The 25,443-nt window shown below is 41.3% G+C and overlaps 1 protein-coding gene across 4 annotated transcripts; it reads left to right on the top strand.

Moving 5' to 3' along the window:
• Positions 1-15,745: 15,745 nt before the first annotated feature.
• LOC105030340 (E3 ubiquitin/ISG15 ligase TRIM25) lies at positions 15,746-23,749 on the top strand. Of its 4 annotated transcripts, none has more exons than XM_029123445.2 (7): positions 15,746-15,823; positions 18,761-18,850; positions 18,956-19,057; positions 19,461-19,577; positions 22,000-22,113; positions 22,230-22,704; positions 22,800-23,749. In XM_029123445.2, exons 2-7 carry the CDS (start codon positions 18,822-18,824, stop codon positions 23,406-23,408), a joined length of 1,446 nt encoding a protein of 481 aa, XP_028979278.2. In that variant the 5' UTR covers positions 15,746-15,823; positions 18,761-18,821; the 3' UTR covers positions 23,409-23,749. The 4 variants fall into 4 exon arrangements, with proteins under 4 accessions (XP_028979278.2, XP_028979281.2, XP_028979280.2 ...); XM_029123448.2 differs by having other exon boundaries at positions 15,773-15,814; XM_029123447.2 differs by lacking the exon at positions 15,746-15,823 and adding an exon at positions 17,326-17,625.
• The last annotated feature ends 1,694 nt before the right edge of the window (positions 23,750-25,443 follow it).

The following is a 25,443-nucleotide window of genomic DNA, read 5'->3' on the forward strand; positions in this document are numbered from 1 at the left end:
TCAAACGCTAGACTAGAAATAGTCAGAAAAGGCGATTATTTTATATACTTCCACGTAACGCAGGTTTAAGCGCAATTAATACCATATAGGACCAGATATTTACTTACTATGCCAGTTGTTATTTTTCACTTTCGTTGTGAAATGAGGTAACAGTAGTAAAATAAAAGAGGAGACCTGTTTTGGTGCTTTTTTGAGGCTATGGAATTTTAAGCTTCATTCAGGTTAGAAGAAGATGAACGAAGGTTTGTTTCAATTCACTTGCTATGGGGACGCGCTAGCGTTCCAGCTCAGCCAGCATTCTTTTGGCGTTTTTGAGGCTAGGGTGAATTTTTATGTGTTCTATTGTCCTGCCTAATACTACACTAAAAAGGAACACGTCGCTAACTAGCTTAGCCGATAGCCGGCCGGCACACCACAGTAAACTACTTACCCTCGTAGTTGTGCAGATAACTCGATACGTAGAGTTTGAATCCCTTGTTCTGCTTGCTTGTTGGAGCAGGAGAGCAGGCATCAACAATTCAATGGACATCACTAATGCTTATTTTAGGCAGGTCTTGGAGACATCTACTAAAAACTGAAATTTTGGGCGACGCAGGTGATCGCCTTAAGTTAACCGGAAAATGATATGCCGACATTTGGCTAAAGCGGAAGTTCGTCCATACGCTTGTGCACAGAGCCTATTACAGTCAATGAGTTTGTTAGCTCACATGTGAATGCACTGAGCAGGCTAGATACTGAGCCATGGGGAGCAGAAAATAACTGTCAAAAGACCTGCGTAACAAGGTAATTGAACTTTATAAGGATGGAAAAGGAATTTATCCAAAGCCTTGCAAATGCCAGTCAGTACTGTTCAATCACTTATTAAAAAGTGGAAGATTCGGGGGTCTCTTGATACCAAGTCAAGGTCAGGTAGACCAAGAAAGATTTCAGCCAAAACTGCTAGAATAGTTTGTGATAAAAAGAAAACCCACAGGTAACCTTTTTGTTTGTTGCCATGTTTTGTTTTATGATTGTGCCGTTCTGTTATGACCTTCAGTTGAATGTGAATCCCATAAGAAATAAAAGATGTGTTTTGCCTGCTTCACTCTTGTTTTCTTTACAAATGGTACATATTTAGCAATTCTCCAAGGGTATGTGATATTTTGAGCACATCTGTAGATTATATTGATTTCCTGAATGGTTTATTTCAAAAACCCCTTAATGATGATAAATAATTTGTGTCCTGTGACGTCGCCCGGCATGGCGTAGCCGGGGCCCCACCCTGGAGCCAGGCCCGGGGTTGGGGCTCGTTCGCGAGCACCTGGTGGCCGGGCCTTTCCCCATGGGGCCCGGCCGGGCCCAGCCCGAACGAGCGACATGGGGCCGCCCTCCCGTGGGCTCACCACCCACAGGAGGGACCATAAGGGGCCGGTGCAGAGAGGATCGGGCGGCAGTCGAAGGCTGGGGCCTAGACAACCCGATCCCTGGACACGGAAACTAGCTCTAGGGACGTGGAACGTCACCTCGCTGGCGGGGAAGGAGCCTGAGATTGTGCGTGAGGTTGAGAGGTTCCGACTAGAGGTAGTCGGGATCACCTCTACGCACGGCTTGGGCTCCGGAACCACACTCCTTGAGAGAGGATGGACTTTTTACCACTCTGGAGTTGCCCATGGTGAGAGGTGGCGGGCTGGTGTGGGTTTGCTTATAGCTCCCCAGCTCTGCCGCCATGTGTTGGAGTTTGCCCCGGTGAACGAGAGGGTCGTTTCCCTGCGCCTACGGGTTGGGGATAGGTCTCTCACTGTTGTTTGTGCCTACGGGCCGAACGGCAGTGCAGAGTACCCGACCTTCTTGGAGTCTCTGGGAGGGGTGCTGAAAAGTGCTCCGACTGGGGACTCTATCGTTCTACTGGGGGACTTCAACACCCACGTGGGCAACGACAGTGACACCTGGAGGGGCGTGATTGGGAGGAACGGCCCCCCTGATCTGAACCCGAGCGGTGTTCAGTTCTTGGACTTCTGTGCTAGTCACAGTTTGTCCATAACAAACACCATGTTCAAGCATAAGGGTGTCCATCAGTGCACGTGGCACCAGGACACCCTAGGCCGCAGGTCGATGATCGACTTTGTTGTCGTTTCATCTGACCTGCGGCCGTATGTCTTGGACACTCAGGTGAAGAGAGGGGCGGAGCTGTCAACTGATCACCACCTGGTTGTGAGTTGGATCCGATGGCGGGGGAGGAAGCTGGACAGACTCGGCAGACCCAAGCGTACTGTAAGGGTCTGCTGGGAACGTCTGGCAGAGTCTCCTGTCAGAGAGATCTTTAACTCCCACCTCCGGCAGAGCTTCGACTGGATCCCAAGGGAGGCTGGAGATATTGAGTCCGAGTGGACCATGTTCTCCACCTCCATTGTCGAAGCGGCCGCTCGGTCTCCGGTGCCTGTCGAGGCGGCAATCCCCGAACCCGGTGGTGGACACCGGAAGTAAGGGATGTCGTCAAGCTGAAGAAGGAGTCCTATCAGGCCTGGTTGGCTTGTGGGACTCCTGAGGCAGCTGACGGGTACCGACAGGCCAAGCGGACTGCAGCCCGGGTGGTTGTGGAGGCAAAAACTCGGGCCTGGGAGGAGTTCGGTGAGGCCATGGAGAAGGACTATCGGCTGGCCTCGAAGAGATTCTGGCAAACCATCCGGCGCCTCAGGAGAGGGAAACAGTGCCCTACCAACGCTGTTTACAGTAGAGGTGGGCAGCTGTTGACCTCAACTGGGGATGTCGTCGGGCGGTGGACGGAGTACTTCGAGGATCTCCTCAATCCCGCCGTCACGTCTTCCATTGAGGAAGCAGAGGATGAGGGCTCAGAGGTGGACTCGTCCATCACCCGGGCTGAAGTCACAGAGGTGGTTAAGAAACTCCTCTGTGGCAAGGCACCGGGGGTGGATGAGATCCGCCCTGAGTACCTCAAGTCTCTGGATGTTGTGGGGCTGTCTTGGCTGACACGCCTGTGCAACATCGCGTGGCAGTCGGGGACAGTGCCTCTGGGATGGCAGACCGGGTTGGTGGTCCCTCTTTTTAAGAAGGGGGACCGGAGGGTGTGTTCCAACTATAGGGGGATCACACTTCTCAGCCTCCCTGGGAAAGTCTATGCCAGGGGTCTGGAGAGGAGAATACAGCCGATAGTAGAACTTCGTATTCAGGAGGAACAGTGTGGTTTTTGTCCAGGCCGTGGAACACTGGACCAGCTCTATACCCTCTACAGGGTGATGGAGGGTTCATGGGAGTTTGCCCAACAAATCCACATGTGTTTTGTGGATTTGGAGAAGGCATTCGACTGTGTCCCTCGTGGCATCCTGTGGAGGGTGCTTCGGGAATATGGGGTCCTGGGTCCCTTGCTAAGGGCTGTCAGGTCCCTGTACGACCGAAGCAGGAGCTTGGTCCGCATTGCCGGCAGTAAGTCAGACTTGTTCCCTGTGCATGTTGGACTCCGGCAGGGCTGCCCTTTGTCACCGGTTCTGTTCGTAATTTTTATGGACAGAATTTCTAGGCGCAGCCAGGGGCCGGAGGGTGTCAGGTTTGGGGACCACACGATTTTGTCTCTGCTCTTTGCGGATGATGTTGTCGTGTTGGCCCCTTCAAGCCAGGACCTTCAGCATGCACTTGGACGGTTTGCAGCCGAGTGTGAAGCGGTGGGGATGAAAATCAGTACCTCCAAATCCGAGGCCATGGTCCTCAGTCGGAAAAGGGTGGCTTGCCCTCTTCAGGTTGGTGGAGAGTTCCTGCCTCAAGTGGAGGAGTTTAAGTATCTAGGGGTCTTGTTCACGAGTGAGGGAAGGATGGAACGGGAGATTGACAGACGGATCGGTGCAGCTTCTGCAGTAATGCCGTCGATGTATCGGTCTGTCGTGGTGAAGAAAGAGCTGAGCCGCAAGGCGAAGCTCTCGATTTACCAGTCAATCTACGTTCCTACTCTCACCTATGGTCATGAGCTTTGGGTCATGACCGAAAGGACAAGATCCCGGATACAGGCGGCCGAAATGAGCTTTCTCCGCAGGGTGGCCGGGCGATCCCTTAGAGATAGGGTGAGAAGCTCGGTCACCCGGGAGGAGCTCAGAGTAGAGCCGCTGCTCCTCCACATCGAGAGGGGTCAGCTGAGGTGGCTTGGGCATCTTTTTCGGATGCCTCCGGAACGCCTTCCTGGGAAGGTGTTCCGGTCCCGTCCCACCGGGAGGAGACCCCGGGGAAGACCTAGGACACGCTGGAGGGACTATGTCTCCCGGCTGGCCTGGGAACGCCTCGGTGTCCCCCCGGAAGAGCTGGAGGAAGTGTCTGGGGAGAGGGAAGTCTGGGCATCCCTGCTTAGACTGCTGCCCCCGCGACCCGGCCCCGGATAAGTGGAAGAAGATGGTATGGTGGTATGGTTTATTTAGTTATGCTTTATTAGCCTAAACTGGTGAAACTAAGTTTGTTTTGTGTCTGTAGCTCGAATGGTTCAAAAGATACAGCCTAATAGTTAATTAACACTAATTAGCATATGTAAAGTCAATACATTTTTCATAATAAGTGGGGATAGCTAAACTGCTGAAACAATGTTGGTTTCCTGTCTGTAGCTTGTGCGGGTCTGAAGATACAGCCTGATAGTTAAATAATGCTAGTGGTCATTAGAGATCGCAACTAGTTTCATTGTCAGCCCTGTTCAGTATGGCCTAGAGTCTGGAAATATACTGGTGAGTAAATCCAATGTACGGTTCAGGAGAAAAAGAGTTAGCATTAGCTTGTCTTGAAAATGGAACATTCTGTCAGCTGCCATTTTGCCATCTTATGAGATATCAACAAACAATTGTACATGGGTTTTATATGGGGGTGGTATCTGGATGCACAGTGAATATGAAGTGCATAGGTTGTTGTTCCAATCAAGAATTGCACCCATGCACATTGTGCATACATAGATTGTACTGTAATCAGACATTTTGTCCAGCATTTTGCCAGGTATCTCTTATTACTGAAGAGATTTTCGGGAGGCGTGTATAAGACACCTGCATGCCAAAGGACAAGTCAGTTGGATTCACGGTTCATGAGAAGAAGACTAGTAGTTTTGGACACATTTTCATTGTGCAGTAAAATCCATCATGGTGGACTTTATGGGTTCTTGAGGCTTTTTGTTCATCATGAGAAATGAGGCAGGTACAGAGAGTCAGCACTGTAGGTCAAATGGTGGAAATGGCATAATTTGCAATTAGCGCCCCTGGTGGAGGAATCGGGGCGGGGCTCTATATGGTTGTAACCAAGCGTGCCGCACAAGCCCTGAAAAGTGAAGCCAAAACGTCTCGATCGCCCCCTGGTGAGTGGTCCCAGTATAGGTCATAAACCCCGCCCTCCCCATGTTATTCAATGGGATGCGAGACCAACTAAACAATTAAATTACCCTTCAAATATATTTTTTCCGAAGCTGGTTTCTGTCATTTACTGTAGTTTGTATCACGCTAATGTAAATTCAAGAGTTTGTTTTTAAAATAAGTTTGTTTTTAGTTAGTTATTTAATGCTCTAAAAACGGTGGTGTGACGTTTTGATTCACAGCTGTGATTGACAGCTATCTGAGCCGAGGAGCCACTGAATCTTCGGAGGACTGAGGAGATTGGAACTTTACATTTAATCTCTAAATTTCTATAATTGATATAATTTCACACGGACATAATGGGTTGTTCTGCAGTACATTGTCCTAAACGATCTGGCATTTCCAATCGATCTTTGAATTTTTTTCGGTAAGTTAAATTTATAAGCTATTTAATTAGTAAATAAATGTAATGGGCTAGCTAACGTTAGCTAAAAGACAACAAGCCTCGTTAATAGCCATGTTAATAGCTAGCAGGTGATCGTTAGCTAGAAGTTACCAATTATTTTTGTATTAGGCCTATTCTAAATTAAGGTTAAACATGATGTAAGTTAGGCTATAACATATCGTCTAGGTTTAACAAGCAAAGGTTGTACTGTACTTGGACTTGCGATTGATTTCGGTATACGCATTCTGCGAGGGAGAGTGAGGGCGGGGCACAGGGGTGGGGCCGTTGATTTCGCGGCTTTACGGCTTTACTTCCTTCTCGCTACTGCGCATAACTACTGCGCAGAACTGGTCCCAAGATCGCTATCTGCGCAGACGCAAGTCCAAGATGTCAGCGCCGTATCAGCGAAAGGGCGTCGTCCATTATTTTTACAGTCTATGGTTGTAACACGTGAACTATTTTGACTATGCAGGTTTATATCATTTTTTATCATGGACTTTTTGAGTCATTAAGCATATTAGGCACCAATTATACTAACAATAACAATAGGGTTTCTCCCACCAGATGTCCCCTAGTAATAGTGGGAAAAAATATTTGAGAGATTTGAACTAGGATTATAAAATAATGAAGAAATATTGTAAATATTTAATTATTTAGTTGCAGATATTTCACACAACTTGATGAATAGCACCCGGGAACATGGAAAAAATGCATACATGTACATCCACTGAAAAATACCCTTACCAAAAATACGTTTATTCCAGTGTGCTATTAGTATACTTCTTTTAAACTAAAAATAAGAGATATAAACTAAAAATAAGAGATATATTTTTATATTAAGTATATCAGAGATATACTTAACTAAATTATACTAATGTGTACTTGGCTTATACTGACAAGTATACTGAAAAAGTCTAAGTATATTTGGCATATACTTGTACTCAATTTATTGGTTGAGATATCCTTAAGAAAAGTATAATCAAGAATTCTTGATACAAGAAGTTTAAGTATACTTGGCTTGTAGTTCTGCTTATTTCTTTTCACACATATTGGATTTTTGAGGTAGTATTCCAGCATAGCCTATGTTTTACATACCACCTTATAAACATACATGTTCAAGTTTATGGTAAAGTCAGCTATGGGGTGGAATAGCTTCTGGAGTAAATAGTACATGGGTGGAAGTGAACCTGATCGTTTTTGTAGTGTTATTAACCCACACAGAAACAGATAAACATTTAGCTGATTTTATATACAATTTGTCCAAGGTTTGAGTATTGTACAGACTTGATTCATACTGGATGCTATTATAAGCCATAACCAGAACATGAAATATACATGTATTTAAATCTCATCAAAAAACATCAAGGAGCAAGTCTCTTTATGTAATACGTAAATCATTGGCTACAACCCTGGACAACAACTGAATGTTTTAGTCCCGTTCATATGGATTTGGCAAAGGTGTAATGTACAACTTATCAGCTGTTTCAACAACAACACATTTCATCTTTATCATATCAGGCCAGATGGCACTGAAGTCTCCAGTCTTCCTAACCTCATGTACAAAAGTACTACGTAAATTTATTTGTGAATCTTTACATAAAGGCCTGCTAGATTTAGCAAGTACCTCAACTAAAACACAGCAATGTTTGGTACATACACAACATGCAGGGCTTTGATGTGCACACTTTTGTTTAAAAATGACTAAGTCATTAATTAAACAGTGTATCATCTTTCAAGCATACAGCACTGTTGTGTCTTTTCTTTAGTCTGTCATATTTTTGACTGTGATACACAACTCCATCAACCAAAAAAAGGTTGTAAGACCAGTAGCAGTTACCTAGATTTCTACATAACTTGGCAATGGCAAGCCTGTATGAAGTTATAATATTTTCTTGCAAAGGTGGATGCCCAAAACCCTTGACACTTTCATTTAGTATCTCACATTTTTCAGTTTTACGCTTATTAAAATAAAGTTCTTCAACAAATGACTGAACCTTTACACAGGTGATAGTTTGCTTGGCCTTTTCTGGCAATTCTCTCCACAATAGAAAATGTCTAGCTATTTGTGAAGGGACATACTGTGTTCCATGAAAATACTTCAATAAAGTGCCCATATTGGATTCAAATGCAAAGGTTGACGTAGCCCATAATGGCCCCCAGTGTTTCACACTTTGTGTGCTGTGTGTGAGCAAGTGTATGTTAAAAGTCATGTTGTCTTTTCCATAAAGTCTTTGAAAATCAATGACACATTTTTTAAGAGCCAGTTCTGACATCAAGATGCTTCTATATGTAAAAACCTATTGACTGTCCTCAAAGTCCTCATTGCCCACATTTTATAGATTACATGATTAATTGACAATGCCAAAAAGGTGTTGCAGCCCTTGTGTCACCCTCCAATAAGCATCCCTCATACTGACCACATTTAGGAAACTGTCTTCATCATCGTAAATATTTGCATTGGTAGCCTATGGGGATTTCGGACGGATTTCACTACTTGGACATTTTGGGTCCTAGATTAATTTCTGTAACAGATACCACCTATTATGATGTATCCTGGTAATAACAACCCCTCTGGCTACAATAAAAACACATACAAACTGACTTCTGGGTCACTATTTATAAAACTCATCTGTTTGAAAGGCATTTCAGCATCAAGATTTTTTTTTTAAAGCATTATGAGGTTTTATGTCAATGGTATTTCCTCATACTTTCATGCCTTTACTATCAAATTACACTGTAATTGGGTTGGAAATAATGACATAATTAAATAATAGAAGGTAAAAAATATAGGCACCCCTAAAAAATGGTTCTTCTACCTAGAAATAAAACATTATGAAATAAATAAGATTGAATGTATAGCACTTCTTTTTGCATGTAATGACGCAAAACGGCCAGCACTAGATCGCTAGTTACGTTTGGACTTATATATTTTATAAACTCAGAAAAATTACCAACTTCTTCCCAAAAACTCAAGAACACCCCCATACTATGTAGACTAAATATTTATTTTTATATCATATTTATAATACAAACGATGTATTATGGTTCAAAACATCATATAAAGTGATGTACACCCTTGTAATCCCTATTCTTGTCTACACATTAGCCTGTCTAAGATGCATGGTCAATGTCGTTGTCTGGTGAAAAGTCCCCATAAGCAACCCAAACAATACACAAACAACCCAAATTATACACGGACAACCCAAATTATACACGGAACGCTTCACGAAAGTGGCTACAAATAATATCATTGGAATCGGACGATTGTGGCGATTCTATTTTTCTGAATATTTATGCAAATGAGCACTGTCCGCGGAACCGCGGATGTCGACTTTGTTAACCTGCAATCTTCTTGCCTTCTCTGCATTTAGAGAGACATTGAGACTTTTTAGTCATATACATTGGATATAAAAAGACTACACCCCTGTTAAAATGCCAGGTTCTTGTGAGAATGAGACAAAGATAAATCATGTTAGAACTTCTTCCACCTTTAATGTGACCTATAGCGTGAAGAATTCAATTGAAAAACAAGGTTTTTATTTTCCCCCCTCAAAATTTCTGTTTGTTTTTCAATTGAATTGTTCACATTATAGGTCACATTAAAAGTGAAAAAGATCTGACGATTTATGTTTGTCTCATTCTTTTACATCACAAGAACCTGCCATTTTATCAGGGATGCAGACTTTTTATATCTACTGTAGCTATTGTACTGTTTGTAGACATAAAATGAAGCCTCATATGACTAGAAGCAAAGTTCTCCTGAAGCAGTTTCTTCTGATAGACGACCACTACATTAACGCTATGCTGTTTGAGCCTGTGGTATTCTGACTTTGAACAGAAATAAAAGCAGTGGTGATGTGAACAGAACAATTACTTTGCAATCTAAGCGTCACCAAAGTTACTTCTTTTTGCATTCCATCTGAACGTTGTTCTCTTCGGAATTACTTCTGTGTCGTGCAAGCATCTTTTGTAAGGTCCAACCTTTATTTACAGTCTATGGGTCCAACACGTTTCGCCATCACTTGGCCATGTTACACACAACTATCAACCACGAGCAACCTGTCGCGATAGTATCCGTTCGCGCCACTGCTTGTGTTTGAAATCTGCTTTGACGTGGATCGCGTGTATCTCTCCAGAGACGGTTCAGCATCTTTGGTCTCACATTGCGGTTACAGGTTGTTTGACACAGTATATAGAACAAATAAAAAAACATATTTGTCAGTGATAACAATATTTATCCATCACAATGGTATTTGCCATATATTATTTCAAGGACAAGACCGTGGATGTAGGAAGAATTGATTTGATGAGTATTGAAGACCAGCAAAAATCTTCAAAGATTATCACACGATGTACCAGTCTCGAGGATGAAGATGGGTGGATTAATGTTAAATGGGACAAAGGCAGAAAAAAGAAAGATGGTCCAGCCTTTTTTCCTGCTAAGCTTTTAATGCTCAGTGGTAAGTCTATAAATTCGCTAGCAATGTACTTAATCTGTCACCTAGCTAGATAGTTATCCTCAAGCGTTAGCATAATTTGACAGTATGTTCTGTGTTATTTTAAATATTGTGTTATTTAACAACGTTAAGTTACCAACAATATGTCTGTTAGGGATAGTTCAGGTATCCCACATAGCCAGAGGACCCAGTCGGAATTTTAATTTGCTCAAAACTTTGTCAAATAGACAATTCCAGGGATCTTTGCAAGAAGAGGGACGGATTCATAAAGGGTGAAGACATCTGGAAACAAACACTCAAGAGGAAGACAAAGCCAAACAGTAGGTGGATGAAGGATGTGGACGAGGAGGATGAAAGGCCAACAAAAAAGGTAATTACATAATAAATAGTATGGAGAGGATTCTATGGCAGTGATTCTAGCAGAAAAAAAACTGAAACTGAAAAGCAGAACCTTCCTTGCCATTGTTCTTACAAATCTCCAAAAAAACATCAATAGGGAATAGTTTTTTAAGAATTAAATACTGAATTTGTGTCAGAAATTAATGTAATCTACTTTGAAATGCAATCCACATAGCTTCATTGTTTCAAAATGTGCATTTCTTCATATTTGAAATAAGTTGTCCCTTTATTTCCATTAAGAGTGTGAGAGTCGTGCCACATTGAAAAGTAATCCCTGTCAAACGTTTTTCAATGAAGACATGAAGTGACTTCAGAACAACGGAATGAAGGATTTGCATCTTAGTTTGGCGTGCTATGTAATGGCCTTTCGCTGAGTCTCTGTGAGCCTAATGGATAGGAAGATATACTAAATATTCAGGTAGCAGTGGGGATACCAAAGCAGATAGTTAAATAAATAAAATAATTAGCGATGTCCCCAGATTTCACAATTGTCAAACAGAAAATCATAATTTTGGGTTATTTTAGTAAAATATGGAGCTAGGTCAGAACTATCTGTGGTACATTTGATTCTAAAAACAACAACACAGTTATTAGAATCATTGTTATTGGACATCCCTGCTATTGAAATACTTACAATTGTCATTTTAACAGCAAAACAGCAAAAAGGAAGTCTGTACCCCAAAAGATGCAGCAAACCAAATGATTGAAGGCCTGAAGAAGGAGCTGATGGCAAAGCAAGCATCTTTAGAGGTAAATTATTTAAGTGAGTCATTTTGAGTTGAAGTAATAACTTTTATGTGACTTTTGCTGCCACAGAGGATGCAGATTATTTTATCTTGTGTTTGACACAGTATAATTTTTAATAATTTTGTTTTGGTGTAGTCAACTACCGAAAAGGAAGAGTCATCAGATGAGGACCTACTGCCCAGAAACTGGAGTAAGGCGCAGCTGCAAATAAAGGAACTTAAAATAGAGAACAAGAGACTGAAAGAAAACAATGTTGAAGAGATACTAGAAGCCATGAGAGGTAATCTTATGAATTAAAGTTTTATGAAATAAAGTAAAACAAATACTTTGCCCTTGTGTAGACAAGATCACACAAAAATGCAGAGAATATAAAGCAACATCAAATTTGTTAAGGAACAGTACACCCAAAATTAAAATAATTATTGTCTCCCATCACCTAATGTAATGGAGTTGAATGGGTACGTGTTTGTGGAGGAATATATTTGAAACACAGCAACCAAAGTATACAAGCCAAGTAGAGACAGTTGGCCAGTGATACCATTCCATGGTATCCGTTATATTTGGGTGACAGCAGACAGTGAATGTCGCATAAACATCCAACCCCTACCAAGTCACACTGAAACTATCTGGACTGATTAATTGCAGTGCAATAAAGTTAAGAAATCTTTGCCCCACTCAAAGATAGTGCGTTAGAATGGCAGTTTTGGTTGGTCCGTCTGTCTGTCTATTCAACACTTAACTTCAAGACATCATATCTTGATACCGATTTTAAAGATTCAGTTTAAATGAAAACACATTCATTCTGCCTAGAGGATGAACCCTGACAACTTTGGTGACCTCATGACCTTTCCTCTAGTGCCACCTTCAGGCCAGAATGTTCCAACCCTGTTCACCCACTGCCTGCATTCTCCCAGCATCCACCAAGAGAGCAGGGCACCAGTGATGGAGGGGTACTGGTATTTTTGGTGAACTACTCCTCAAAGGACTTAAAGTATTGGTTCCATAAAAAAAATCCAGCTGCTTTCATTTGCCTTAGCTTTTGAATTTTTCTCTAATGACATTTCATTTCCAGATTGAGACTTGCTGGCCAGAGTTTTAAAAATGTCATAATTTAAACTGGAAGATTTCCCTGGGTCCTTAAATAGTATTAATGAGAGCCTAGGAAAAGGCCAAAAATTTGGCACTAAATTGTCAAAAGTTGGTCTTATATTGAATGTCAGTTAGCATTAAAAAGTCTTAAAATGTCTTATGAAAAAATTTTTTCTCTTCAAGTGACTATTGTGATGTTTGGTTTTTGTCTCAAAATGCAGTCATGAGACTAAAAGCTTTTACACCCTTGTCTTATAATCATCTATATCTTCATTCTCAGAGTTCCGGTAGTAGTGACAAAGTTGAAAGAAGTAATTGATAAAGTCACCATCCAAACCTCAACGCCTGCATCCACCTGGTCAACACCCACAACATCTGTAGACTTACCAGCTTCTGCATGTGTTTCTCCTCAGGTTGTGTCTGATGATATGGTAAAAACCTTGCATGCATAGACGTTTACAGTCCGCGTGGGAACATTTTGATTATTTGCTGTAAATCTGTAAATTAACCAATGCGGCGGTTACTATACACATTACATGTACCTAGAAAATCTGCATATTCAACTGTAAGGTGAATTTGCAAGTTAACTAGTTAACTAGTTATTAAATCAAGCTCAAGTTGAATTGCACATCCCAACATGCTGCTTTGACTGTTTTATCATGTTAATTCTGGATGGTGAATTTTAGCTTGGGAAAAAAACGCTAAAGTAATGTTTTGTTTTGTTTGTGTCTGTGTGTGTGTGTGTTTTAACTCACAGGCCATGCTCTGTAAACATTCCCTAATATCAGCATTCAGGATGTGAGACGTATCATGAGAAACAATGGAAGCTAGAACAAACAAACCACTGACAAGAAGATATGAAAATAATTTTTGCTTCCGGTTTGTTGATCATCTTTGGGTTGGATTTGTGGTTCCTCTGCAGCAGGATGGCCATTTAATAAGGAAGTACAACAGTTTTGTAGCCATCCAGTGACTGATTTCAGAGAGGCTCTTGCATGACATATTCTAATATTAACCTACCCTAAAGACTGTTTATACTGTGTGTTTATTATGTTTTGAACTGGGATGTCGATTTGAGTTTTCATTGTTATGTTTTGGCGTCCAATACAATATTTGTTTGAAAATTCTGATTTATGTGAATTTTTATGTGTATTGTCCACTGGTAGTGGTACAAGTGAATTAACTTCAAGTCCACTTCAAGTACAGTTAAAGGTATATTTCAAGCGTGAAAAATAATACCTAGATAGAAACCTAGTAGTATACTTTAAAGTTAAAAAAGAATGTATAAATAGTAAACTATAAATATGATGTTAACTTACTACAGTAATATACTTGCAGTGTAAAAACTATCAAACTAGTAGTTTACTGAGAGTACACTTAAGTGTATTTTCATAACGAAAAAGTTGGCTAGAAGTATATGACTAGTAAACTAAAGTTATACTTATAAATTCACTTAAAGACAACTTACTAGTATACTTGAAGTATAAAAACTATTAAACTAGTAGTTTACTGAGAGTATACTTATAAATGTATATTCATAAACAATAAAGTGCCCTAGAAATGAATTAATAGTAAACTACCAGTATACCTATAAGTTCACTTGTAGTATAGTTGCAGTACAAAATAAAACTTAGATGTAAACTAGTTCTTTACTCAAACTGTACTACTCTTACACTTCAAGTATACTTAAAAGTATACTTTTATCAACTAAAAAGAGTGCCAATTTAGTCCCAAGAAGTATTAAAATTGTACACTTACAAGTATACTAATAGTACATTGATATTAGTATACTTACTACATCCAGTATACTTGGGAAATATACTTGAACGTTACTCTCACTGGGCAATCAGGTACAACTTGCAAACAACACCTGTGGTTGTTGGTTTAATACCTGTACATGTAGTAGACCTAGATATAAATGTCGTAGTTTAGTATTTGAGGGACCAGGACTGACAACTTTATTCTTTTATTCTGGGAACCCCTGTAGGTGCGTTACCTGAAAGGAGCATCTGACCGTGAAGGCAGAAAAAGCCGCACAGCTGAGAAGGACCCACAGCCGACCCCTTAAACCTTGGCTGACTACTGACACCCCAGCATCACTGAACTGGAACACTTTCTTTATCCTGCAGTCAGTAACATCAAGAAGCCAGAAGTGCCAGACTACACTCACCAAATCCACCCTGTTTCTTTATTTCAACTTTAGTATTGGCTTATTTCATTCCGTCTTAACGATTCTATTATAGTTTGTAAATCCGATTTCATACCTGTTACTTGATATTGCACATTAACTAGTACCAAAATTCTACTTTCATTTCATCACTGTGCTTAACTGTTATTCAATTATTAATAGCTTGGAAATACTATTTCGTACCTCTGATACTTGATATTGCACATTACCTGGTACCAAATATTCTACTTACTCTGGTTTTAACATCAGCATTTTTCATTCCATCACAGTGCTCAACTGTTATTCTATTGTTAAATATAGCTTGTAAATCCTTGTGCCACAGGTCAGCATTGCAGTTATAATGGTCTGTTCTACTACTGTTTTTACCTCCGTATTTTTATGTAAATATATATGTCAAGTTTTGTTTATCACAGATACAAGAGACACAGATCTTATTGCAGAACGGTGTAAATCTTGTGCTCCAGGTCAGCAATGCCATTATAATGGTCTATTCTACTCTAGAGCTTTACTCTAAATTATTACCACTTTTCCTATTGTTAGAAATGGCTTGAAAATGTGATGTTATACCTCGATTTAATTGATATCCTGCACATTCTTTGGTACCAAATATCCTCATTACTTATGTTTACTGGTAATTATTTTCATCCCAGAGCTGACCTCTTTATATTATTAACAATTATTGTGTTTGTGTTATAATTTGCTTGTATGGCTGTTTTTTTTTGTAACCAAAATTTTATTGGAAACCTGCATGTTCTGTAGTGTGTATTTATATGTATATTTTTTTCTGCCTGTTATTTATTTCAGTGATCTGACACATCTTCTTTGAATGACAGTTACTGTACTTTGAAATGTGGAATTAAAACACCAAATGGAAATTTGTCTGGTTTGATCAATCATTATTCTCAAAAAACTGCATGCTATAAATATTAAATATATATAATATATAAAAGCGGCAGATCGCTCGAAAATAGCGTTTGCCGCGGAAGGTCCGCTTTTTAAAAAGCGGCTGCTGCGGGCGGTGAGCCGGCAAACGCGTTTACAATTTAGACATCCTGACGCTTCTACTGTCTCTGGAGGACCGCCTCCGGTCTGCCGACTCATTGCTATCATGGGGAAAAACAACACTAGGGAAGTGAATCGCTATAAAACCCCACAGAAGAATTGAAAGTGAAACTTATGAGAATCGGTAAGGAAGGTAAGGAATCATAGGTTTTTAAACAAATAATAATGTAAAAACCGAAATATTTGTGTCTGTCACGCATTTTTTATTAGACAATTGTATCGACAAATTGTGATTGTGAATTATGGCTGTGTAATAGCATGTTTTATACTATATGGCACAGCCCATATGGAAAATACATTTTGAAATGCAAAATATATGTAGAATATATTATGAGTATGTCGAATACATTTAACTTAATTCAAAATACATTTCAGGTATTCAAAATACATTTCAGGTTTCAAGGTATACCTTGAAACCTGAAAAAAAACGTCTCCTATCATTGTTCTCAAAAATATGCATTGATAGGTTATAACTAAATCACATCTTATATGAGTCGGCTAATATTAAACTCTGTTTAATTAAACATTAAAGAAACACTTCCTGGTCAAAATTTGAGATAAATTGAGTTCATTAATTGTTTAAGAAAATGTACCTCTCAAAACATTGAAAACAATTCAAATATGATCATATTTAAGAGTAATTTCGATAAAAAGTAGGTATTAAAACCGTTCCATGGGCAGAATTCTGACAATGCCAATGACTGAATATGGAATATATATTGCCTCATAGCTCATTAACTATTGAATATTCCACAGAGAAAGCAATTTAGGAAATGTTCAGGAGAATGTGTAGAGTAAGACATACCTGTCTAATCATGGGGAATGGTGTGCTACATCTAGCAACACAATATTTCCACACCCTGTTTTTCCACAATGTAGCTCAATGGATATGAAATACATATTGACTCATACAGAAAAAACTATTCTATATGCCGCAGTGAATGTATTGTAGGAAATGTGAAGGAAGGTGGATAGAGTAATTATATGCAAAAAAATCAAGGGGCACTGTGTATTTGCAATTGTTGCTGGTGTTTTACTCTGCCCACCCCATTGGCCACAATGTAACTCAATGGATATGAAATATATATAGACTCATACAGAAAAAACTGTTCTATATGCCACACTGAATGTATTGTAGAAAATGTTCAGAAGACTCTATAGAGTTATTATGTGCAAAAAAGTCAAGGGGCACTGTTACATTGTGGCCAATGGGGTGGGTAAAACAGCAGCAACAATTGCAAATACACAGTGCCCCTTGATTTCTTTGCATATAATCACTGTATAGAGTCTCCTGAACATTTCCTGCAATACATTCACTGCGGCATAAAGAACAGAATTTTTTTTATAGCCTAATATATATTTCATATCCATTGAGTTACATTGTGGCCAATAGGATCTAGGATGGGTGGAGTAAAATGCCAGCAACAATTGCAAGTACACAGTGCCCCTTGATTTCTTTGCATATAATTATTCGATCCACTCTCCTGAACATTTCCTACAATACATTTTTACCATATAAACTAAACGAAGTGTCAAAAACGATACATTTAATATTATTAAAATTGCACTTTACCGCAGACTTTTATTTTGAAGGCAAAATCTGAAAACCGGAAGTCTTATTGTTGCTACGGAATCTCTTATTTTGCCAGCATGACGCTAATCACTTTCTTATTTTGTCCAGCCTCAGCTCTTTGTTTGATAAGTCAAAGGCATCACTTCCTGTACGCAGGATAACATATCCCGCCACTGCGAGAGCCGACCACTTTTTTCCTTAGGAGCAGCACACGTTCTACAGAGGTTTTTCAGATGCGGGTCTGGGAACATCTGATATAGTAGGAATTCATCCACCATCCAGATTAGGAGAACAGCGATATGTCAATGCAAAAAAACTTAACTTCAGCTTTAAGTGGTAAAAAATGACAAGTTCAGTGCAAGGTATAACCTTTTAATCTTTGTCGCAGCCATGTACAGCAATCAACCATTAGTGCCTGGTGACAATAAAATACAAGGATATCAGGTCAATTAACTCAGTTCATGGCGAAAATATTTCAAAACGTTTTATAGCCGATTGAACATGGGACAATTCAACTTGAAGCAATTTTAAGAAGTATGAAAGCTAGTTTTTTGTCGCAATTCCCTTTTATTCAGTAACAGGAGTGGTTCTGCAATCATCAAACTCTTGGCAGTATTCTTTGAGAATCTTTGCCAATCCTTTACTACAGACATTGTGAGCTATTGCTTGTTTTGGGGGGTTACTGACTTCTGTCTCCTCTTCAGTTAGTAAAATGCATGTTGAATCGGATGTAAATCTACCTGAACTCCTTGGTTGCATTGGCATTAAGTTCCTCTAATTAAATTCCTTTTTTCTTTTAGCATCCCATTGCTTGTTTCCTTTAGTATTAAAGGATGTTTGTATGACAAGACAAAATTTTTTATTTGGGAATTTTGAAAATGACAGGAGATTATAATGGAAATTATACAGGATCGTTGGAATTGTCTTTTTTGGCAGCAGCCAAAATTATCATTGGCTCAAAATGAAGCGTCACAATCGCCAACCTCAAGAAGGTCACCCATGTCAATTGCATCAATCGCAGCGGCCTAACGTCACAATCATTACTATAGCCTATGATGGCTATCTTAGATAATGTCTGTTTTAGTGTTCATTAAAACAAAAAACTGTCCATAGTTTGTTTAGGCTCACGCAATAAAGTTATTTACATGGGAGTAAATTAATTCTCTACAGTTTGCTCACTTCACATCTATCCGCCTCCAAAACCTTGTAGCTGGAATGCATAATAGAAAAATATGTACCACTCAATTTTCATTCCCAGTTTTTTGTCCCAACCCCACTTTGAAATAAGACACAAGTTTGACGTTAGTCAGAGAGATAGAAGGGTTGTCTGACAAATTAACGCTGACCAAGGTTGACTTTTGCCAAATGAACACCACAAGTACTGTATGATCAAGTGTTGTCTGTTTGATACCACCACACTGGGAAGACATAAGCTTTAGAATTACACAACTGTCAATATGTGACTTATATGTAGCTAACCTTTTGTATGAATTATAGTATCTAACCGGAGAGAGTGAAGTCTTTGGTTTCCTGGTGTCCATGAATTGACCAACTCAAGATGCCAACATTACACTTGAATTATCTCAGGTGTGTATTTTGAAATGAAGAGCTTTGCCAAATGCACCAAGATAGTGAAACATTTATTAATTTAATCTAAAATCTATACTATGATATAACATGTCTTATTTACAGGATGAAATGGGAGAGAATTGCATCTCTTGCTTCCAGCAGTGAAAAGTCAGTGGGAATCCCCCCCCCATTCAAGAGAGACACCTGGACCCCTGACTTTGGAGGGTATGGCAGTGAACTATCTAAAGACTTCTGACTGGATATTGGAAACATTCAGTACTTGACCCCGTTCATATTGTCCTTGATAGGTGGAGCTCAAATGAGGGATGTGTATATAAATGTGTATATTAATTATAAATTGTGATTTATGTAAAATCTTCAGGAACCCACCAGTTTACAATGAACATTCAGGACACTAGTGTATCACTAATAGAATCAAACCATATAGTATTGGTGTGATACAATAGAGAACATTGACTGACAAAGGGGTACATTGACAAGCACTACAACCAACCCACCCGTAAAGACCAGTTCTAGGATGTATTCTCATTCACTAGAGTTTACTCATAAATCCTGTTGAAACCCAAACATTTTGTGGAATATTGAAACTATTTAATCTGAATTACAGGATCAAAAAGGAGAGAATGGTGTCTCCTGCTCCCAGCTGTCTGTCAATGAAGAGTGACAAATCAATGGGAATCCCCCCCCAATTCAACAGACACACCTTGACCCCTGACCTGAGAGGGTACAGCAGTGAACTATCTAAAGTCCTTCTGACTTGAAATTGGAAACATTGGAACAGTACTTGACCCTGTTCATACTTGTCCGATGGTTACTTTCATAACTCCAGTTCTATGAGTGGAGCGTCGCCCATAGGGGCTTCGCTCCTATTGGTTTACCTCTCTGCCAATAGGCAGGCAGAGAAAATGTAAATATGCAAATCACACCTCTCATGGCTATAAAAGAGGTCGTCATACTCTGTTCTGTCTCCCGACATACCTTTCTTCATGAGAAAAGCAGTCAGTGACCGGTCAGGGTATGAACCCTATGGGCGACGCTCCACTCATAGAACTGGAGTTACAAAAGTAACCATCGTTCTATATTGTGAAGCTTTGCCCATAGGGGCTTCGCTCGCCATGTCACGCAAGTAAAAACGGCGACGGCGTCCCCCAAGACGCGGCAGCACAAATGTCCTCCACCCCCACGCCCCTAAACAAAGCGGCCGAGGCTGCAACCCCACGCGCGGAGTGGGTCCCAAACCTCCTGGGCGTAGGAGTGGGTCCCAAACCCCCTGGGCGTAGGAGTGGGTCCCAAACCCCCTGGGCGTAGGAGTGGGTCCCAAACCCCCTGGGCGTAGGAGTGGGTCCCAAACCCCCTAGGCGTAGGAGTGGGTCCCAAACCCCCTAGGCGTAGGAGTGGGTCCCAAACCCCCTAGGCGTAGGTGTGGGTCCCAAACCCCCTGGGCGTAGGAGTGGGTCCCAAACCCCCTGGGCGTAGGAGTGGGTCCCAAACCCCCTGAGCGTAAAGGTGGGTCCCAAACCCCCTAGGCGTAGGAGTGGGTCCCAAACCCCCTGGGCGTAGGAGTGGGTCCCAAACCCCCTGGGCGTAGGAGTGGGTCCCAAACCCCTGGGCGTAGGAGTGGGTCCCAAACCCCCTGGGCGTAGGAGTGGGTCCCAAACCCCCTAGATGTAGGAGTGCCACGTGACTTGTAGGCCAGATCTATCGCCTCACACAACCAGTGAGACAGACGCTGTTTCGACAACGGCTGGCCCGCCTTGTGGCCACCGTGACACACAAAGAGCTGGGGCGCGGTCTGCACCGCGGCCGTGCGCTGCACATACTGTGCCAAAGCACGCACCGGACACAAATGATGCAACCTCTCTTCCCTCACTCCCGCATGGGGAGGAGAAACCGCCCCCAACACCATCTACATGGAAAGAAACAACGCCTTGATCACCTTGGGCAGAAAAGGCTGTAGTCGGCGTCGGGCGGCGAGCTCCTGTCCAGCAGGGGGCCTCAAAGAGGTCTTCCCTTCCTCTGGCAGCAGGGAAGAAGTCCTTTTTCACTGCCGGGGGGGTCGACACTCCTGTCCTTGGGGGGCGCGACCTCCTCCGAACAGGAAGAGCTGGAACAACTCCGCACCCGCTCAGCCGAGTGGGGGAGAACAGTCCCTGAGGTGGGCGGAGCCAAAACCGGGCCGGTCCCCTCAGCCTCCGACCCCGACTCCTGGAAGGAGTCCTCCTCGGGGAGGAGAGAGAGGACGTCGGCGAGAGGGACCTCCTCTGCAAAGTACGCCAGCCTGTCCATCCTCACCTGCAAAGGGAGGGCTGCGCAGACGGTGCACACTGGCTCCTCGATGGCGCCGTCGCGAGCATGCAGCGGTCCCAGACACGCACAGTGCAGTGTGTGTGTGTGTGTCGACCGCCGGGTCCAGCACGTTACACCGGCAGGCTGACAGTAAAGTTGGCGGCCGGGGCGCCGGGCTAGAAGAAGCCGGTCCAGCGGCTGAAGTAGGTGAAGCCATCCTTGGCTTGTTGAAACTCACCGAAGATTGCATACTCAAACTTTCTCGTGAAGAAAGAAGGGAGACAGAATGGGGTATGACGACCTCTTTTATAGCCATGGGGCAGATGGCCATGAGAGGTGTGATTTGCATATTTAGATTTTCAGTGCCTGCCTATTGGCAGAGGGGTAAACCAATGGGAGTGAAGCCCCTATGGGCAAAGCTTCACGATATAGAACTTAATGTGTGGGAACTTTGCCTGTTAATGATAAAGACTATTGTTTCTGGTCAGTCAAATGTCTCATTTCATAAGTGATTTATGTAAAATCTTCAGAAACCCAGCAGTTTATAATGAACATTCAGGACACAATAAAGTGTATCACTAATAAAATCAAACCATATAGTAATGGTGTGATACAATAGAGAACATTGACTGACAAAGAGGTACATTGACAAGCACTACAACCAACCCACCCTTAAAGACTTGTTGATATAATCAGCAGTTCTAGGATCTATTCTCATTCACTAGAGTTTACTCACAACTACCAGTCTCTCAGAGATATGGTCATTGATTTGGCCCAGAAGATCCAGTGGGAGACCTCCTAAGTCCTGTTGAAACCCAAGCATTTTGTGGAATATTGAAACTATTTAATCTGAATTACAGGATAAAACAGGAGAGAGCAGATTCTCCTGCTCCCAGCTGTCTGTCAATGAAGAGTGACAAATCAATGGGAATCCCCCCCCAATTCAACAGAGACACCTGGACCCCTGACCTGAGGTGAGATGGTATTTATTTGGAGTCATGATAGACTAGTTATTGATTAGGACAACGTCTACATAGTTAACATTGTCTCTGGCTCTCCTTCTCCCTCTATTTGTCTTTCTCTCCATCAGTCCCAGTCTGCTGACTGAGCATCAGTTCAGGTGTTCTGTGTGTTCAGAGGTTCTGAGGGACCCGGTCTCTATTCCTTGTGGACACAGTTACTGCAGGCAGTGCATCAGTACATACTGGGCCCAGCCTGGTCCTGCAGGAGACTATATGTGTCCCCAGTGCAGTAGGAGATCCAGAACCCGACCTGAACTCTACACCAACTCAGCCTTGGCCAGGGTGATCCAGAAGCTCCAGAGAACAGGTTTCAGTCCAGCCCTCCCTGCCCTGGTCTATGCTGGGCCTGGGGACTTGGCTTGTGATATCTGCTCTGGAAAGAAGCTCAGAGCCGTCAAGTCCTGTCTGACCTGCACTGCCTCCTACTGTGAGAGCCACATCAGACAGCATTACACAGTCCCAGCACTGCAGAGACACACACTGGCAGAGGTCACTGGAGGTCACTACAGTGGCAAAACTGGGAAGACCAAGAGGATCAAAGAGGTAATGGAGTTGATAATATCTGATACATTTGAAACATATGTGTTGTATCTGATTTCAGGGAACATAACTGTGTCTGTTTCTGGTGATCTCTTCAGGAGGGTGAGACTGAGGATGATGAAGACAAGGAGAATGTTTGTAAAAAAATAAAGATGGCTGTTAAGGAGGAGGATGTGAAGATTGCTGATCTAATGAGGATAATCCGTGAGCTTAAGGAAAATAACTTGGAACTGAAGAACATTTCAGAACACCTGGAGCAGGAGAACTCTGTACTGAAGAAGAACTTTATAGACCTGAAACAGGAGAACTCTGTACTGAAGAGGATCTCTATAGACCTGGAGCAGGGGAACTCTGTTCTGAAGAAGATCTCTAAAGACCTGGAGCAGGAGAATTCTGTACTGAAGAGGATCTCTAAAGACCTGGAGCAGGAGAACTCTGTACTTAAGAAATTCTGTTATAACCTGGAACATTGTTGCCTTGAATTATACTTAAACATCAAGCAGGAGAATTCTAACCTCAAACATCAGAACAGTAATCTGATTAAAGAGGTTGCTGAGTCCACAATCAATATAAACATAATGCATTTCAGAACTACTGACCTGTTATCTGCACTTAGAGAGTGGATGAGAGGTGTGTGGTCAGCCCGCCCTTTGGGTAAAACCTATGTGACAAGACAGCTGGGCAGTAGCTTACCACACCTCTTTTAACTGTAATAAATACAGACTGTTCATGTATTTGTGTTTCACAAATACAGAGATTCATCACAGACCTGTTATAATATGCTTAGGACGCATCTCTCTATTTGCAAATATAAAATAATCTTTTAATTGTCCCAAGAGAATTTTGTCTCTGTACTTAATTCCATTAAGAGTTCCTATCGATGGAATTACCATCACACGACACCCCTGAATCACTAATCAAGTGCTTGACTATCAGCTGATGAAGTCCAGTCCGGCATGTTGTAGAATAGGTCAAATACATGGAATGGCTGCTGGTCCCAGAGGACTGTTTGATTTTGAAAATTTGACGGATCATGCAAAATAAAACTGTCCTTTATTTAAAGATAGTGATCAAATGAAGACATTTATTATCACATAGTTGTTTGGCTCCTTTTTAAATGATAATGATAACAGAAATCACCCAAATGGCCCTGATCAAAAGTTTACATACCCTTGAATGTTTGGCCTTGTTACAGACACAGAGCGTGACACACAGAGGTGAACATTTCAATTTAAGATGACTTTCCAACACCTGTGGATTTCAAATAGTGTCGGTGTATAAATAGTCAATGTAACTATCTGAGGGAGTGTTTCTGGGATTTAATGTTTAGTCTATATATTTGATAATTTCATTAGTGTTTCAATTCATACAGTAATTAAAAACATTAAAACAATGTAATAAGAGTTTAAAAAGGGGTGTTTGATCTAAAATGTTACTAAAATATTTGACCTTAAAAATATTTTTTGTTTACATTTTGTCGTTCTTTATTACAAATGCAATTTTTTTTATGTTGAGGTTAAAGGTCAAATTACGAAGGCTACACCTATTGCATTGCGGGTAAAGGGATACTGAGAGAGCCAACGTGGCTGCAGAGAAAAAATTTACGGCCTCAAACAAATATTTACCACGTCCAAGAGCGCACATGGAAATTGTGCTTTTGTATTTCAGCCTCATCATATTTGTTGTAATTTCTTTGCATTAAATGCACTTTCTGTACTGTTGTGACGCTAACATTGTGGGGAACGTCTTGTTAAGGAATGTGTTTAAGAGACTGTAAAATGACTGAAAGAGGTATATTTGACTCATTGTATCTTGTGTGTGTTATTTTTTTTTAGTTTTCACTGTGTCCTACGACGATAATTTGGAAATAAATTATCAAAAGACATCTGTATGACGCGTGGCCTTATTTAATTGTGTAATAGACTCTGTGCACCAGCGTAGTGACAAACTTCCGCTTTTGTCTAGAAGTCTGCATTGCAGTTTCCGGTTTATTTACTAATACTCATCCGCATTAGTAAACACAGAAAACAGGAAAATGATATGCCGACATCTGGCTAAAGCGGAAGTTCGTCCATACGCTTGTGCACAGAGCCTATTACAGTCAATGAGTTTGTTAGTTCACATGTGAATGCACTGAGCAGGCTAGATACTGAGCCATGGAGAGCAGAAAAGAACTGTCAAAAGACCTGCGTAACAAGGTAATTGAACTTTTTAAGGATGGAAAAGGATATACAAATATATCCAAAGCCTTGCAAATGCCAGTCAGTACTGTTCAATCACTTATTAAAAAGTGGAAAATTCGGGGGTCTCTTGATACCAAGTCAAGGTCAGGTAGACCAAGAAAGATTTCAGCCAAAACTGCTAGAAGAATTGTTTGTGATAAATTGAAAACCCACAGGTAACCTTTTTGTTTGTTGCCATGTTTTGTTTTATGATTGTGCCGTTCTGTTATGACCTTCAGTTGAATGTGAATCCCATAAGAAATAAAAGACGTGTTTTCCCTGCTCACTCATGTTTTCTTTACAAATGGTACATATTTAGCAATTCTCCAAGGGTATGTGATATTTTGAGCACATCTGTAGATTATATTGATTTCCTGAATAGTCTATTTAGTTATGCTTTATTAGCCTAAACTGCTGAAACAAAGTTGGTTTCCTGTCTGTAGCTTGTGCGGGTCTGAAGATACAGCCTGATAGTTAAATAATGCTAGTGGTCATTAGAGATCGCAACTAGTTTCATTGT

The sequence above is a fragment of the Esox lucius genome, chromosome 11, assembly GCF_011004845.1.
Source record: "Esox lucius isolate fEsoLuc1 chromosome 11, fEsoLuc1.pri, whole genome shotgun sequence".
Taxonomy (NCBI): Eukaryota; Metazoa; Chordata; class Actinopteri; order Esociformes; family Esocidae; genus Esox; species Esox lucius.